This window comes from Diabrotica virgifera, chromosome 9 (genome assembly GCF_917563875.1).
Source record: "Diabrotica virgifera virgifera chromosome 9, PGI_DIABVI_V3a".
NCBI classification, from domain to species: domain Eukaryota; kingdom Metazoa; phylum Arthropoda; class Insecta; order Coleoptera; family Chrysomelidae; genus Diabrotica; species Diabrotica virgifera.
The window spans coordinates 18,789,547-18,803,894 of record NC_065451.1 but is presented as its reverse complement, the minus strand read 5'-3'; the positions used below and the strand labels follow the sequence as shown (position 1 = coordinate 18,803,894).

General features: G+C 33.9%; 1 protein-coding gene and 1 non-coding gene across 3 annotated transcripts in view; both read left to right on the top strand.

Moving 5' to 3' along the window:
- Window positions 1–14,348, top strand: part of LOC114331406 (NADP-dependent malic enzyme) — a 125,199-nt gene that overhangs the window by 94,217 nt on the left and 16,634 nt on the right. For both annotated transcript variants that reach the window (XM_050660953.1, XM_050660954.1), the window contains exons 8-9: window positions 1,310–1,452; window positions 5,790–6,084. In XM_050660953.1, coding sequence (XP_050516910.1) covers window positions 1,310–1,452; window positions 5,790–6,084 — 438 coding nt within the window. The remainder of the gene's footprint in view (window positions 1–1,309; window positions 1,453–5,789; window positions 6,085–14,348) is intronic.
- Window positions 891–963, top strand: Trnam-cau (transfer RNA methionine (anticodon CAU)). Its single transcript has one exon. It is a non-coding gene; the product is annotated as a tRNA-Met (tRNA).

Genomic DNA, 14,348 nt, shown 5'->3' with positions numbered 1-14,348 from the left:
AAACTCAACGAAATAAGAAGTCGATGAGCAAGCGAACATACATTCTCTCCGTAGGCAGGTACGGCCTACGTACCTTAAATCTGCCGGTCGGTGTTTCATTTGGCATCGCCAGATCGCATCGGCAGAAATTGTCAAAAATAATCACGCCGTTTTACGTCGTTTAATTGATATTGGACATGATGGATCGAAGCATTTGTTAAAAATCAAAGTAATTATAGAGAAAATAATGAAATTGTTTTAGAAATATTTACTTTCTGATTCGAAGTGTATTCGTAATACAGAATGAACTAATACATGTACCTAATCAAATAGTTACATTTTGAATAACGTTATTGAATCTGAGATTTAGTAAACCATTTGCTTTTCGCTGGAAGTAGATGAAACTTCTGATTATCACGTCATTCACAATTATCAATTATTGTTGTTCGATACGCGTTACGTGGTAATATTTATGAGAGGTTTTTAGGTTTTAGAGACGTGAGTAAAAGCAATAAGGCAGAATATATTTTTGGTGTTTTAAAGATCAGATTAAAATTTTTTGATATCAAAAATAAATTGGTAGGGCAAACTGGGGCAATCTTATGACGGCGTTGCTGTGATGTGTGGTGAATTGAATGGTCTCCAGTCAAAAGTTAAAACTACATATTGCATCACAAGCTTTATTTCCTCACTATTATGCGCATATAATGAATTTAGTTTTGCATGATACGTGTAAAAAAATAAAGAATATCGTCTTTTCTTGCCAGTTTAGCTCACCTAAACGGATTACTGCTTTATTTCGTATACTTTAATTATGACGCACGGGTAAAGACTCGTAGACTCAACTGTATACATATATGTATACATGGATACACATACCTACATATATATTTTTAATTGTTCAGTGCCAAGCCTCGGTGGCGCAGTAGGCAGCGCGTAAGTCTCATAATCTTAAGGTCGTGAGTTCGATCCTCACCCGGGGCAACGTTTTTGATTATTACAAATAATTTGTAACAACGTATATTGTACACTCTTTTATGAAAATTACATTTATAAGTCAACCATAGCTTATGCAAATATTCTAATGAAATTGTAATCAGTTTTGAAAATTTCATGCACTTCAATATAAACGCACTTTTTCTTATTTGCCTGCGGGTGCCAAATCTGGGAAATAGAGTAGTTGCTTCAACACCTCATAGTACCTATAGAACATTAAATTGTGTTCCAACATCGGAAAGAAGCAAAAATACTCGGAATTAGTACAGTTTATTTAGTTCTAAAACAGTAAGTTTTATTTTTACCTTGTATTTCACATTTGACTCTCTTTTAGGCGCTTCTGCTGCTGCAGGTGCATTTACACCGGAAATTTTAAAGAATATGGCTGCGTTTAATGAAAGACCAATTATTTTTGCTCTCAGTAATCCGACAAGTAAAGCTGAATGTACAGCCGAACAGGCGTACGTTAATACAGAGGTAAGACTTTTTTATTCCATAAAACTAATAAATGTGTCGCTGCGGCCATTGAATAGTTTACACCCTTTGATAGTCGCCGATCTAGTAGTCGATTTTTTAATGTTTTTACATAGTTTATACGCACATTTTACGCCAAAGTGACGTTAATTATCAGTGACGGACCAGTGACAACAGGTTGATTAAAATTAAAAAATCAAAATAAAATAAAATTATTTTACAAAATGTAACAAATGGAAATTGTAGAAAGAAGTATTTTTTGAATAAAATGGATTGTCTTAATAACAAAAATAAGCAAGGCGGGGTTAAAAATATCCATTTTATTTTAAATCTATTTTATATTAAGTAATAATAAAATTAGAACAATTAATATTTGGTAGAAACCCCATTATCGTCAATACAACTTTGGAATTTTCTATTCATAGATAGCACGAATCATATTATATTCAACACGCTCCTCCCATGCCTGCTCAATTGCTCCCCATAGTTCAATTCTATTCCGTGGCCTAAGGTTTCTTTCATTTAATTTCTTTCTCTACTCCACCCACACTTTTTCGATGGGGTTAAGGTCTGGACTGCGGGAAGGCCACAGAAGAATATGTCAAGTTGAAACAAATAAAGTTGTTATTGGAGAATCTCTATATCACTGATGATAAAATTATTATAATTTCCAGTATTAAAATATTTGTTACCTGTTCAGCATAAACTAGAATATAAGCTTTAAATATTGTTTTGTAATAATGTTTTCAATCAGCAAACTTTTGGTGAATAAAACTCAATTGCGTTTCTGTCTGTAAAAAATAACTTTATTATTTTATGTAATCTTAACGTTTTAGAAATACATTACATGTGAAAAAACAACATTTAAAGCTTATATTCTAGTTCAGGGGTCACCAACTAGTTTCCCTGAGGGTCCGTTTCGAAAACCTATGACACTTCCGGGGTCCGGATTTATACTGCCTGTGTCTGACTGTTCTGATTCGGTTTCTTTGTGGATTCTTGTTAAAAAATATCCCCTATAAACAAATCAGAAGGGTGCCGGGCGAAATTTTTGGGCAGAAATTGTTTAATATTTTTTTTTAATTCAAAACATCACCTTTTTTGCCCGCTAAAAATATGTTTTTAGCATTTCTGGGTCATCTAAATAAAAAATATCTGTCATTTTATTAAAACTTCGGAGTTTTCAAGCATCGCAAATGCATATTTTCGCATTTTTTAGATTTTAAATCGCTTATAACTGGAACAATATCAACTTTTCAGAAATATGACAAGAGACCTTTATTGTTTATAATTACCCAAGAAACCTAAAAATACATTTTTCGAGGCAAAAAAGTAATTTTGAATTTGCTTAAAAAATTGTTTTACCCGGCACCCTTCTGATTTGTTTAAAGGGGACATTTTTGAACAGGAATCCGCAAAGAAATCGAGTCAGAAACATTTTTCATACGAAAATGGTCTCACACATTGACCAATATGGAAAGAAAACTAATAATATCTGAATGTGTTTTGGTTACTGTATACTTTTCTGTAAGTTTTCCTGGTACAATAAATAAAATATAAGGTTTGTTCCAACTCGATACAAAACAGTTATTGAATCGTTACGCGCATGCGCAATAACGAACAATTCTGCGCAGTAACACATTTTTCGTTACTGCGCATACTTGTAACCGTTCAAGAATGGTTTTGTATTGAGGTGGAACAAACCTAATGATTCATCGTGTATTGTTTTGATGTTATTATCAGTATATTTTGAAAACAGCAGTATTGTAAATTGTTACTGAGAATATTTTAAAAATTAGGAATTTATATTTTGAATGCTAATGAAGTTTTTAGACATCTTCAATTTTGTAGAAAGGAAACTGAGGAATTTAAAATAAATAATCATAGTAAAAATGGTAATTAACATGTTATCTTTTCTACATTAATGTCAATGCAAGGTATTTGTTGCAAACTTATTAAATTTGAAAATTATTTTAATTAAATGCACATCTGAAAAGTACTCCTACTTAAGGAGGGGGTATGGTTTGAAATATTTAAATTTTTTTATTATTTCAAATAAAAGTGCATACTTTCAAGAACACTCTCTGCAAATTTCAAAATAATCGGAGTAAAATTACCAGAGATACAGGGTGTTGAATATCCCTACCTTCGACTCGCTTTGCCGCGGCTTCGCGCCAGCACGCCGGAGCGTAGTGAGAAACGTTAAACAACTGTTCGCCTTCTCTTTTGTAGATTACTCCCCAATTTAAAAAACATATTCCAATGTTCATCACTTTACGATTTGGCAGACAAATTAGAAGATGAAAATGCAGTTGTCAAAACTTTAAACGCATTTTTCTCAAAACTGCTTTTTCAAATGCGGTGGACATTGTAACTGAAAAACTACTCGGCCGATCTACCTGATATTTTGCACATATTTTCTGTAGACATTTCGTGAGGTAACAACGTCGAGATATTTTTCGTTTTGTGCTTATTTTTTGTTCAACAAAATTAAATCTGTTGGTTTTCACAAAATTTTTATCAAAAATTTCGTATTTTTGACTTTTGAGTGATACCAAAAATTCAAAAATCATTAAAAATAAAAAAACTCGACGTTGTTACCTCGTGAAATTCATAAGCTAATAAAATCTTTTTGAATTTTTTGTTTCGTATAATCCAGTGATGAGTTCTTCTGTCCACCTCAAAATCCATTTTTTTTAGCTGCCTGCCAAATTTGTCGCCAATGGCTTATTTTTCACTATTTTGGATTGAATTTTTTCTTAAATATTCTTCGAATGGTACTTAATGTGTTTATTTAATTTAAAAATAAAATAATTCTACCATAGTTTCGAAAAAAATTCACAAAAATGTGCTTGATATGTTGATTTCAAACCATACCCCCTCCTTAACATAGAGTAGAGAGGAAATGAATATAAAAAATGCACATGACAATTTTATATTACAGCTTACTTAATTTCAAAATTAATGATTAGTAAGTATAACAATAAGGGGGAAAAATCTTTACAAAATTAAATTATCAGAGAGAAAAATGACATTTTTTTATGTACAACCTGTCTGAAGTTTGGAGTGAGTTTAGTGCAACTCAGTCTCATTAGGGAGTTGAGATATTCATCTGTTAAGTAAGATCTCTACCGATTTTTAATAAAGTTCATTCTTGATAACGAGGCTTCGCACACATAAATTGAGCAAAACATAGTACACAATTTCATGGCCAAACATTCTCAAAATTGCCAAACACTAGGTATATTCTGAATTTATTGACGGTCCGCACAAAACTAGCTAACGGTCCGGATGCGGACCGCGGTCCGCTAATTGGTGTCCTCTGTTCTAGTTTATGCTGAAGAGGTAACAAATATTTTAATAATGGAAATTAATTAATTGTCACTGTCAAAACACCTCACAAGTCATAAGTCTGTGTAACATAAAAATAAGAAGAACTTAATTTTTTGACAGTGGCCAAACAAAATGAGAATATAAATAAATATTTTTTACTATTAAAGAAAAACTAAACAATACAGTTTTTCTTTACATGTTCTTAAGAATATGTTTGTAATATAATTTTGTTATTTTTTTCTACATAATAAGTAACACGTGGTCCTTCAGCACTTATCAATCCCCATACGATGACCGAGAATCACCCACTATTTCTTAAATGATGAGTATACCGTTGACCAAACCTATGAAAAACCTATAACGTTAGACCAAAAGTTGTCTTCACGTGTTATGAATTCATTAAAAAATGCAACTCGTTTTCTCTTGTGATCCTCAGTCAAAAAGGTTTCCTTGAAGATGCACAATTTATCAATTTTCTTGCTCTAATCCTTCTACGTGCAGTGCGAATGCTGTCTGGAAACGCTGTCTCTTTGCTAACTTTAGCCTAATAACACCTTATAATAATCTACTAACACCTCATCTTGTTGCTCTGTGCAGATCTTCTACCCTCTTGAACCATCCAACCGTGCTATAGAATGAACATCATCCCATCTTTTCTTAATTTTTTAATACACGTGAAATTTTTGTTAAGCACTTTGACATTTAGCAAATCCGTATGATACTGCAATTTTACCGTGTTACAATGTAAAAAATAAAGGTGTAAACTGTTCAGTGACTGCAGCTGTAGCTTTTGATCATTTTATCCAGGAATATCCAACAGCATTTATTCTAATAGTAGCTTATTATACAAATTTGTCTCAATTTGTTACGATAAAAATATCCGTACTATTATGATACAGAATAAAAAGTGTAAAAACTGCAAGATTAACTACTCTCCACATGCTTATAATACCTATTGCTAGTTTAATATTTCAGCATATTTTATAGCGTTCCATATTTTATTCCAGGGCCGTGCGATATTCTCTAGTGGTTCCCCCTTCGGCAAAGTCCACTATGGGGACAAAGTTTTCCAACCGGGTCAAGGCAACAACGCCTACATCTTCCCAGGAGTAGCTTTAGGAGTAATCCTCGCGGGAATCCACCATATTAACGAACAAATTTTCTTGATAGCCTCAGAAACAGTGGCCAAAAACGTTTCAGATGAAGACCTTAAGAGAGGTAGTTTGTATCCACCCCTAAGTTCGATCAAGGAGTGTTCCATGCAGATAGCTTGTGAAGTATTGGAATATGCCTACCAAGAACGTAAGTACATATTATTAAGAAATCTACTAAACAATTATTAAGAAAGTTTCAGAATGACCAAATCCATATAACAAAAATTTTTTAAATTTAAATTAAAAAAAATTGAAATTGAAATTATAAAAAATTTTAAATTTAAATTATAAACAATTTAAATTATAAAGAACTATTTCTAAAGTATGGACGAATACTGCAAACAGCACTGTGTTAAAAAAAAAACAAAATTGTTAAATTCAAATTATAAAATTTTTAAATTTAAACTATAAAAAATTTAAATTATAATGAACCATTTCTAAAATATGGACGAATACTGCAAAGTGCATTGTATGCAAAATGTAAAATTGGAAGTTTGAGAAAATTACGTACAGGAAATGAAACAACATCTAAATACAGTAGACAATAGTAAAATAAACAGTACTGAAGTACTATTGAAATGTTTATGATTATGTATATATTTAGTATATAATTAGATAATATACCCTTGCAAACATTATTTACGACGACGTTCCCTATAAGACAGATGTTATTGAATATCTGAATATTTCTATTACCTGTATCTTTCATTTTCATTTATTGATATTGCTGTTGTTCGTATTTCCGATTTTTATCTCTAAGTAGATTCCTTGTTTCTCGTCCTGATGTTAAAAAAATCAACTACAGAGACAGCAGATAAAGAAAGCCAATAAAAACTAAAAGACAAGCAGAAAAAGCAAAAGTTATGCTTCTACAAGGAACAACAGAAAATAAAGGAAACTATACATCAGAACGAGAAACAAGAAATCTAATTAGAGATAAAAAAAACGGAAATACGAACAACAGCAATATGAAGAAATGAAAAGGAAAGATACAGGTAATAGAAACATTCAGATGGTCTATCATTTTACAAATCGGTATCAAATGAAAAGAGAGGCTTCAGACCTAAGTGCGTGTTTGCACCCTAGGAAAAATTATTTCGTACTAGAGGGCATCAATAACATCTGTTTTATCGGGACTGTCGTCGTGAATAATGTTTGCAAGGGTATATCTTGTATACTATCATCATCATCATCATTGGCTCGACAGCCCTTTCTGGGTCTTGGCCTGTTCCAGGATTCTTCTCCACTCTGATCTGTTTCATGCTTTTTTTCTCCAGTTTTTTATTTGTAAGGTTTTTATATCATTTTCTATTTGTTCTAAATATCTCAGCTTCGGTCTTCCTCTTGTTCTTTTTCCTACTGGCATCTGTTTGAATATTTTGTTTGGTATTTCGCCTTCTTCCATTCTTTCTACATGTCCCATCCAACGCAGCCGTCCTATTTTAATGAATGTTATGATATCTGGATCCTGGTATATTTCGTATAGTTCAAAGTTGTACCTTCTTCGCCAAATTCCATTTTCTTTTGTGCCCTTATATATGTGTCGCAAGATTTTTCTTTCAAAGGTGGCTAGCAATGTTTCCTCTCTTTTAGTGAGTGTCCAGGTTTCTGAGCCGTATGTGAGTACCGGTCTTATTAGGGTTTTGTATATTTGGCATTTTGTTTTCCTTGCGACGTTGTCTGATCTTAGTTGCCGAATTAAGCCATGATAACTTTTATTGGCAATAAATATTCGCCTCTTCACTTCCTCTGCTACGTTATTATCAGATGTGACTAGGGATCCCAAGTATGTAAAGTTTTTTACCCCCTCAATGTTGTATTCTCCTATTGTTATATTTTGTGGCTGCCTTATTTCTGTGTTTTTACTTACCTGCATATATTTTGTTTTGTTCTGGTTGATTTTCAGGCCACTATTTTGTGCAGCTCGTTCTATTTGATTGAATGCCTCTATCATTTCTCTTCTTGATCTTGCGATTATGTCAACATCATCTGCAAATGCTAGTATTTGCACGCTTTTATTAATTATTGTTCCTCGAGTATTGACTGTTGTGTCCCTCATTATTTTCTCGAATACAATGTTGAACAAGATGCATGATAGAGCGTCTCCCTGGCGTAGTCCCTTTTTCACATCTATTGTTTCCGTTAGTTCGTTTTGTATCCGGATTTTACTTTCTACTTTTAGAGATTCTTTTATCAGTTCTATTAGTTGTGTTGGTATATTAAATTCTTTCATTGCTTTTATTAAGAATTCTCGGGGGACTTGTTTGTGAGACCTGTTTGTAAACACACGTTTTATAATTTACGGTCGATTTAAACAAATTACTGCTAAATAAAAGCCTTTTAATAGTTAAGTTTTACTAGTGCAGTGACATAAAATACCAAGAACAGCAACTGTGAGTAAATTTTTAATATTAACTGCATCCAGACGATTTTTGTTAGGCTGATTAAGGTTAGATATCAGATACACAAGACTGAAAAGTAATTAGCTAGTAAAAACTCGCCTAGCGAAATAAAGAATTTTTAACAACAAAAGGCAGGGTCGGCCTGGGAAAAATGTTTTGGACAATAATTATATTTAACAAAATAACTTAGCAAATTTGAATATTTTAAATAAAATGTCACAACCAACATTTACAAATCAATCTTCATCCACAAACACTTACCCAGATAATAATTTAAATAATATGAATACCTCCAACACATCTTATGCAAGCACTGTCTCAAAAAATATCTACAAGTATCCTAACAAAGACCAGGCACTTATCTTCGGCTCCATTCAGGGAGCAAAACTTCAAGATTATCTTCTCCAATTGGGACCTCTGGTAAAACCAATAAACATCATTTTCTGTAGCAGAATTTCACACAACAGAATATGTGTTTATCTAACCAATAAATCACTGGTTGATGAGTTTTTAACTAATCATGGTCAAATTGTTATCAATAATGAAGTCATCAAAGCAAGACGTCTAATTTCACCAGCAGACAGACTAGTATTATCGAATGTAAGCCCAACGATCCCACACGAAACTCTTGTAACCTTACTGGAAAATATTGGATTAAAATTAGTTTCTCCAATAAACTTTCTTAGAATAGGTGCATCAAATCCAGAATACCAACACATACTCAGCTTCAGAAGACAGGTATATATCGCTCCTTCCCCAGATATTACCATACCCGAATTCTTAGAAATAACACATGATAATCTATCATATCATATCTTTTTAGCCCTAGACAGTCAACGCTGCTTTACCTGCAAATTAGCGGGTCATGTTGCATCCCAATGCCCTTCGGGCAATATTAACCCACATTCCCAACAATCATCACAACCCACACATACTGTTCCAATCTCGTCAATATCTCAACCGGATGAAACATCTCCTAATGACTTAAATTCTCACTCAATAAATAATATTCTACCCGAAAGTTCCTCAGTAGTAGAAAATTGTGCAAAAGTCGCCAATACTGCTTTGATCACATCCAATCTGGTAACAAATCCAGATCACACTGCTCAATCTGAAAATATCCCAACCTCGGAAAAAACTACTAAGTCAACAACTTCATCCGCAACAAAACGAACAGCTGAAGATATGACCCCAGCCACTCCAGAAGAACAAATGCCACCCAATACTTCTACCTTCTCTCTTCCCCAAACAGTCGTTCAGAAAAACAAAAAACCCAAATCTAATACATTAGATCAAGAAATAGAACTTACTGAATCTATTATAAACTATATCGACTCCCATTCTCCTCCCTTCATAATCAACAGCCATCAGCTTAAACAGCTCCTAGAAAATACATACGGATCGAGGGATGTTCTTAGCATTGCGGAAGACTTCACAGAAGATATTCCAAAACTAATAGATATGTTAGAAGAACTTCATCCTCACGCAAACACTAAGAAACTAAAAACTCGTGTCACAAGGCTAAAAAAGAAATTACTAAAGCAATCCCAAGATGTAAGTGATACCCAATCTGATATCTCAAATACATCTCAAGATACCCAATAAATACATTCGAGTCATTACTCCAGTGGAACTTAAATGGGTACTATACCCGTTTAAATATGCTACAGCATATCATAGCCCTCCATTCTCTGGACATATTGTGTCTACAAGAAACTCACTTCCGAGACGAAAATGTCCACAAAATGAGGGGATACAATGAATTCGTTAAAAACCGAAATGTACAAGTTGCGAGTGGCGGCGTAGCCATTTACGTCTCAAAGAATCTACAAGCAACACAAATTAGAATAAATACAAACCTAGAAGCGATAGCCGTAAAAATTAAAGCACAACTAAATTACACCATCTGCAACATCTATACATTCCTCCTGACCATTATTTAATTGAGGATGAACTGGAGTCTCTAGTTAATCAACTTCCAACTCCTTTCATTCTTCTAGGAGATTTTAATGCCCACAATTACTCCTGGGGTTCTAAAAAAACAGACAGAAGGGGACGAATTCTATCAAACATATTCAACACCATGAACATAAGTTTACTGAATGATGGCAGCAATACTAGATTCAATATAGCTGCTGGCAATTCTTCTTGCATCGATCTTTCATTATGTAGCCCAACTATTAGTCCTTACCTTGAATGGAGAGTTATGGATGACTTACTAGGCAGTAACCACTTTCCTATAAAATTAACGAATTCAACTATAAAAGACAAAATATCAAACGGAGATAGTATCCATCAGAAATGGAAAATAAAGAAAGCCGACTGGAGCTCTTTCTCAAAAACCATTGAGAATAACATATACAAAATTAATGAGTGGAAGGACGCAAATACAGCAGTAACTCAACTTAACAAAATAATCATAAAAGCCGCTGAATTTTCAATAGGAAAAACAAAACATATCAAGAAATTTAAACCTGTGCCTTGGTGGAATGACGAATGTGCCGAAGCAATACAAAACAGCAAATCTGCTCTAAATAGATGTAGGAGGGAGAAAACCGCAACAAGTATAATTGAATACAAAAAACATAGGGCAAAAGCAAGATATATTACTAACAAAAGTAAAAAAGAGTCATGGAAGAAGTTCGTAGGAAGCATAAACAGAAACATTACAATATCATCGGCATGGAGGAAGATACAAGGTATTTATGGAAACAAAACTTACCATGTCATTAAAGCATTAGATTATGACGGCAAACGAATAAACCAAACAAAAGAAATAGGTGAAGCATTCGCAGACTATTATCATAAGCTTTCCATAAACAGAAATATAACTAATGATAACATTGCCCTCCCTACGGAATTCAAAGAGCTGGAAAACCTTAATTCTCTAAACAAGCCACTGACAAAAGAAGAAATGGAGGAATCTCTCTCATCACTAAAAGACAGTTCTTCTGGTCCCGATGACATCCCTCCAGTTTTTTTAAAAAATCTCCCAGAAACGGCGAAACAAATCCTGCTTAATATCTTTAATCACATGTGGAATAATAGTGACTTCCCCTTAATCTGGAAGAAAGCAACAATCATCCCCATACTTAAATCTAACAAATATTCACTCTTGCCTGAATCTTACAGGCCAATCTCCCTAACCTGCTCCATGAGTAAATTGCTAGAAAAAATAATCAACAAGAGACTAATATGGTTTTTGGAAACTCACAAATTATTAATTCCCGAACAATCCGGATTTCGACCATCTAGAAGCACACTTGATAACATTATTGACCTAGAAAGTCATATTCACGAAGCATTTGCTACTAAAGATAAATGTCTAGCAATTTATTTTGACATTAATAAAGCCTTTGATTCTACATGCCATAAAATCATCCTAAATAAACTACATCACTGGGGATTGAAAGGCAATATAATAAATTTCATACGCAATTTTTTATCTCAAAGAGAATTCCAAGTCCGAATTTCTGGAACAATATCATCAACCAAGAAACAATTAAACGGCACACCACAAGGATCAATTCTCAGCCCAACTTTATTTTTAATTGCTATGAATGATGTCTTAAAAGATTTAAAGAAACCAGTTGTAGCCAGACTTTACGCAGATGACATGATCGTGTTTATCAAGGGAAGATGTCTTAGCACCATGGCTCAAAGCCTTCAGCAATGCATAACATCCTTCGAACGTTGGTCTATAATGTCTGGGTACAATTTCTCCCCAAACAAAACAAATTGCATATTATTCTCAAAAAGAAACATACCAGAGCAGCATCGACCATCAATATTCCTATACAACCAGAAACTAAGCTATACTCCACACATAAATTTTCTGGGCATGATATTCGACGAACGTCTGTCGTGGAAAAATCATATTAAAACACTAACTCTTTCTTGTCAAAAGGGCTTAAATTTATTAAGATGCTTAGCAAACAAGTCTTGGGGATCTGATGGTCTAATGCTGCTAAAAATATACAGAAGCCTTATTCGATCAAAAATTGATTATGGATGTATTGCATACACATCTGCTCGCCCTTCAATATTAAAATGCTTAGATACTATACACAACACCGCAATAAGAATAATTCTAGGGGCTTACAGGACAACGCCTGTAGAAAGCCTATACTGCGAACTGGGCGAACCAGCTCTATCTTTTAGACGACAAATTCTTAGTTTATCCTATGCCTCCAGAATAGCATCAATACCATCAATTCCTGCTCACAAAAACACGTTCTGTAATCGTTTCAAATCAACTTTTCAACATAGCACCTCTCCACCACCCTTTTATGTTAGAATTCACCGGTATATATCAACGTTAAATCTCCAAAATTTCCCCAGAACGTGGTTAATGAATAAACACAGCATTCCTCCGTGGATTGTCAGAACCCCACATGTAAACACCCAATTGACGAAATATAATAAATACGATACCAATCCACGTCTTATATATCAAAATTATAAACAAATAGTCGCAAAATATAAAAATTATACCCACTTATTCACTGATTCGTCTAAGTCTTCCCAAGGTGTAGGAGCAGCAGTATACATAAACAATGAAACCAAATATTTATTTAAGCTTCCCAGCTCCTACAGCATCTTAAATGGTGAACTTTATGCCATATTACAAGCGTTGAAGCACATTTCCAATGCACAAACCAAACACTCCTTAATAATATCTGACTCACTCAATTCACTGAGACTCATACAAAAAACCTTCACGAAAAATCCTATAGTCATATTAATCAAAGAAATATTACACAGTCTGCATCAAACAGACTCAAAAATAGTTTTTCTATGGGTTCCCTCTCATTCTGGAATCGAGGGAAATGAAAACGCTGATCGTTGGACTTACACAGCTGCGCAATTACCAACATTGGCAGAACAATCAATTCCAGCCGCAGATACAAAACAATTACTAAAATCAATGACTCTCAATTTATGGAGTGAAAAATGGAAAACATCCACGAGCAAGTTAAGAGACGTTAAAGAAGATACTGGTCCATGGAATCCACATACAACCAACAGATCGAACCAAGTCATCTTATCTCGTCTTCGGTTAGGACACTGTAAACTTACTCATGAGCATCTCATTACCCATACCGAAGCACCAAAATGCAGAAGGTGTAATATACCAGTATCAGTAAAACATGTGCTAACAGAATGTGATGAATTTGCCGCTTACAAACAATCTATATCTGGTTATTCAAACAATATGAAAGACATTCTTAACCTGCAAACCGACTGTAAACCTCTTTTTCAATTCCTTAATAAATGTAACCTAGCAAGTAAGATTTAATTGTACACAATTTCATACTTTTGTAAACTTATTAATTGTATTCTCGTTACCCCGCTGATGACCATCGTGGTTAATGCGGTTATTTCTAAATAAAAAAAAAAAAGAATTCTCGGTTTATATTGTCATATGCGCTTTCGAAGTCTATGAAGAGATGATGTGTGTCGATGTTATGTTCACTTGTTTTTTCAAGGATCTGTCGCAGAACAAATATCTGGTCTATTGTTGACTTCTGTCTACAGAAGCCACTTTGATACCTGCCAACTATTTTTCCAGCGTGTGGTCTAAGTCTTTCATAAATGACGTTGGACATTATTTTGTATGCTGCATTCAGCAGCGTGATTCCACGGTAGTTTCCACATTCTAACTGATTCCCTTTTTTATGTAATGGTACAATAATACCACAATTGTTATCAATACATGTATTGTTTTCTGTAGTGCGTCTCCTCCTTCCTTCAGTAATTCCGATGCTACTTGATCCGATCCCGGTGATTTATTGTTCTTTAATTTGTCTACTGCTGTTCTAATCTCGGCTATTGTTGGTGGACTCTTTTCTCTGTTGTCTGCTTGGTCTAATGGTATATCAGGGTTCGTCTCACTCCCATCTCCTTCAAGCTTTTCCGTAAAATGTTCTGTCCATCTTCTTAGTATCTCTTGCTGTTCTGTCAATATATTACCTTCCTTATCTCTACACATCGTCGTTCTCGGTTTGAA